Genomic DNA, 3,072 nt, shown 5'->3' on the forward strand with positions numbered 1-3,072 from the left:
CATTGGAACCTTAAATTAAACAACACCAAATGGTGCACAGAACGACTATTTGACGTATTTTGTAAAAAGGCAAAAACTTAACTATTAACATCCTAATACCATTCGATAGGTAATTAAAAATTGCATTTCCTGGTAAGTTAAAAAAATATGGGGTTGTATTTAAATTAATCAAGTTAGACCCACTTAAAGTTATTATTTGATTAGTTTAAATTTGTGGACACCCTGTACATTACGAAAATATTTTAAAAATGTGCGCTCGGTAGGCGTCGGACAATTCATAAAATAATACTTTAAAAAAATCAAACGGTTTAGCGACAAACGTCCGTGCCGTATAGCGTGAATAACCCTGTATACTTATACGTATAATTGTGTAGGACCCCAAAGGAAAATTAGCATCTTTGAGCCGAAACTGTGTCGACAAAGTGCCAGCTGATGGAATAACTGAAGACTCCACTTACAGAACATACCAAAGATCCTGCAAAACCGACCTGTGTAACTCTGGAAGTGGTAAAAGTGACTCCAATAGCGGTACATCCGATTTGGGGGATAAATCGACAATTTACGCGCCTGGAACTGGCATATCGGCTGCGAATTCGATAGTGGCTGGCGCTTTGAGTGCAATTTGTGTAATTCTGGTGCTTCTCAATTAGATGCACCCAAAAAATGGGTTAGGAATATACGTTTTTTAAATAATTGTATTGTGTGTATAAATACCACGCAAATCAGGACCTTATCATTTCTCTCATTTTTTCATAATGTTCCTTCGCCTCCGCTTCGAGTTCTTCATATTTCCGGTTGACCTCATTGCAACAATACTCTTCAATAACCTTGATTAACTCGCCAACTGTCCATAAATCCTGCGGCTTTTGCATTAGAGCAAACTGACACTGGGGCGAGTGCTTCAAATGTTCCGACCAGGGCTCATCATTGGCTTCCCAGTTATTCAGTTGCTTCGTACAGAAACAGCATTGCACTGAATCGGGATCCTTGTACGATCCAGTGAACACGAATCCCGCCTCTGCCATCTAAACACCAAACATATCGCCTTAGTCAGTTAGTTTAACGTAGTCAATAACGCATTTGTTGTACCTTTTTGATACTACAGGGCTGCCTGCTGCTGAAAGGCCATACGGTGAATGTGGCTTCTCTTGCCTTCTCTGAACGTAGATATGTTATTGCTTTTCGGTTCTGGTCTGCCTGTAAACACTGAAATGCGGCTCACAGGAGTTGAAAATGTTTAAAGTGGCCTTCGCGTGTACGGGAGTACTGAAGTACTCGCCATACCAGGCCATTCTACCTATTCAAGAAACTGGTGTCCTCGGTTCAACCAGTCCAATTAACAGTGAAGAAAATTACTTAGTAGGTTTATATCAAAGTAACAAATAATGTATTCTGTGTAGGCTGCAAACAAAACGGGAAACCGTTACTGAGCAATATTTAGATGCAATTTTATAAGCAGCTGCAAATGTGAAAAACTAAGTTAAACAGAATGGGCGAAGCTTAAAGGACACCAGCACCAACCAGAGATTGATTATGAATGATTGATTATATTATAAGATGCACTTACCATAATGCAGGGCGATTTTCTTGTGGGCCCCTAACACTGGACAGATAATCGAAGAAACCGTTTGCACAGAATGAATATAAATAGAGTTTCGAGGAAATCTTCTACCTACTGTTCCATAGAACAAGACTTAGTTTTTGTGCACTTTTTTCTCCGTTTCTGTTCCGACTGAAAACGGATAAACAAATTCGAACTTGACATCTGAGATGTCATCTAAGCAACGTTGCCAACCCGAAAGCTTGAAAGTCACTAGATCGCCTTATGCGCAATCGGTACATCTCGGCAAACATCGGTAAATTTTAAATAAGGATGCATGACAAAAATTGCGGAAAAATATTCACATACATAAAAAATTCGTTACACAACGTAACAACGATCAGAGTTATGATTCTAACAGCATGAAATATTCAGGGTGATTTTGATGATTATTAGAAACAGTAGATAAAGCTCAAAAACATAAGCGTAAAAAATTAACCGTTTTCCCAAATCTCAAAATTAATTAAAAATATCAAATTATCGAAAAAAACTTTCTAGCAAAGACATTTTTGCACTTGGTGATTTTTAATCTCCGTGTCCAAGGAATAATATGGCAGCTAATTGCAATTGGAAATTTAGTGCTACGAATGCCCCTACGTATAAACAGAGACAACGTCAGGGAAATATTTTTTTGCACAAAAACTATGAATTCTACAAGATTTTAACAAGAACATGAAAATGTCAAAGAACGGTTATTGTCTTCATTAAAAAAATCAGTCGATTCCAGACACTAAATAAAAAGTTCTGATATTTTTAAAAAGACCCTCAAGAATGCACCATTTGTGAGATAAACTCGGTTGCTTCATCAAAATATAAATGCAAAATCCATCGTATCGTTCTCCCGATGTTTCCAAAAACATTTGTTTTAAGCATTTTAACCATCAATAACATCCGAGCCAGACATTTTTTCTTAACAAAAGTTAGGGCCAGATCGTCTTCTTTTGAGCCAAACAATATCGCAGCATATATTTCGGTTGCATTTGGGGCAATTTGATAGTTTTAATTTCTAATCAAGAAAAAATTGTTTGGAATATACGCGCAGAACAAAATTGCCTTTACAAAAAACTGTGTGTTTTCCTCAATCTTGGGTATTTGCCATGCATCTTAGGAAGGAGCAAAAACTTCGAAGCGTAAACTTATTGTCTCCTATTGGCCCAGATTTATCACCCATTCGGTGTAGGCGGCAAGGGCGGATCCAGGGGGGGGTCATGGGGGCCTATTCAATTCTCTATCCAACGATGCCAAAATGAATTCTCTGGCTCGAATGGTTCTTGAGAAACTTCGCAAAAAGCAGCGTCATGTTCAAGTGGATTTTGCAACTCAACAAAACCATGCAAATCTAAAACTTCTTGAATTCAAGCATTTTTTTGAGAAAATTGCCAACATTTCCTTATCGATGGTTCACTTGCTAAAAAGGCCATTTATTTCTCTCTAGAATGACGTACAAATGAGCGTTCTTGTTCATTTTGCCT

General features: G+C 37.8%; 1 protein-coding gene across 2 annotated transcripts; it reads right to left on the reverse strand.

The window, feature by feature from the left end:
• Nucleotides 1–677: 677 nt before the first annotated feature.
• Nucleotides 678–1,774, reverse strand: LOC125505321 (baculoviral IAP repeat-containing protein 5-like). Of its 2 annotated transcripts, none has more exons than XM_048668907.1 (3): nt 1,568–1,774; nt 1,090–1,206; nt 678–1,025 (listed from the first exon to the last, which is right to left on the reverse strand). In XM_048668907.1, exons 1-3 carry the CDS (start codon nt 1,568–1,570, stop codon nt 723–725), a joined length of 423 nt encoding a protein of 140 aa, XP_048524864.1. In that variant the 5' UTR covers nt 1,571–1,774; the 3' UTR covers nt 678–722. The 2 variants fall into 2 exon arrangements, with proteins under 2 accessions (XP_048524864.1, XP_048524865.1); XM_048668908.1 differs by having other exon boundaries at nt 1,090–1,197; nt 1,568–1,773.
• Nucleotides 1,775–3,072: the final 1,298 nt, after the last annotated feature.

This window comes from Dendroctonus ponderosae, unplaced genomic scaffold (genome assembly GCF_020466585.1).
Source record: "Dendroctonus ponderosae isolate FM_Combo_2020 unplaced genomic scaffold, Dpon_F_20191213v2 Dpon_F_20191213_8, whole genome shotgun sequence".
Lineage (NCBI taxonomy): Eukaryota > Metazoa > Arthropoda > Insecta > Coleoptera > Curculionidae > Dendroctonus > Dendroctonus ponderosae.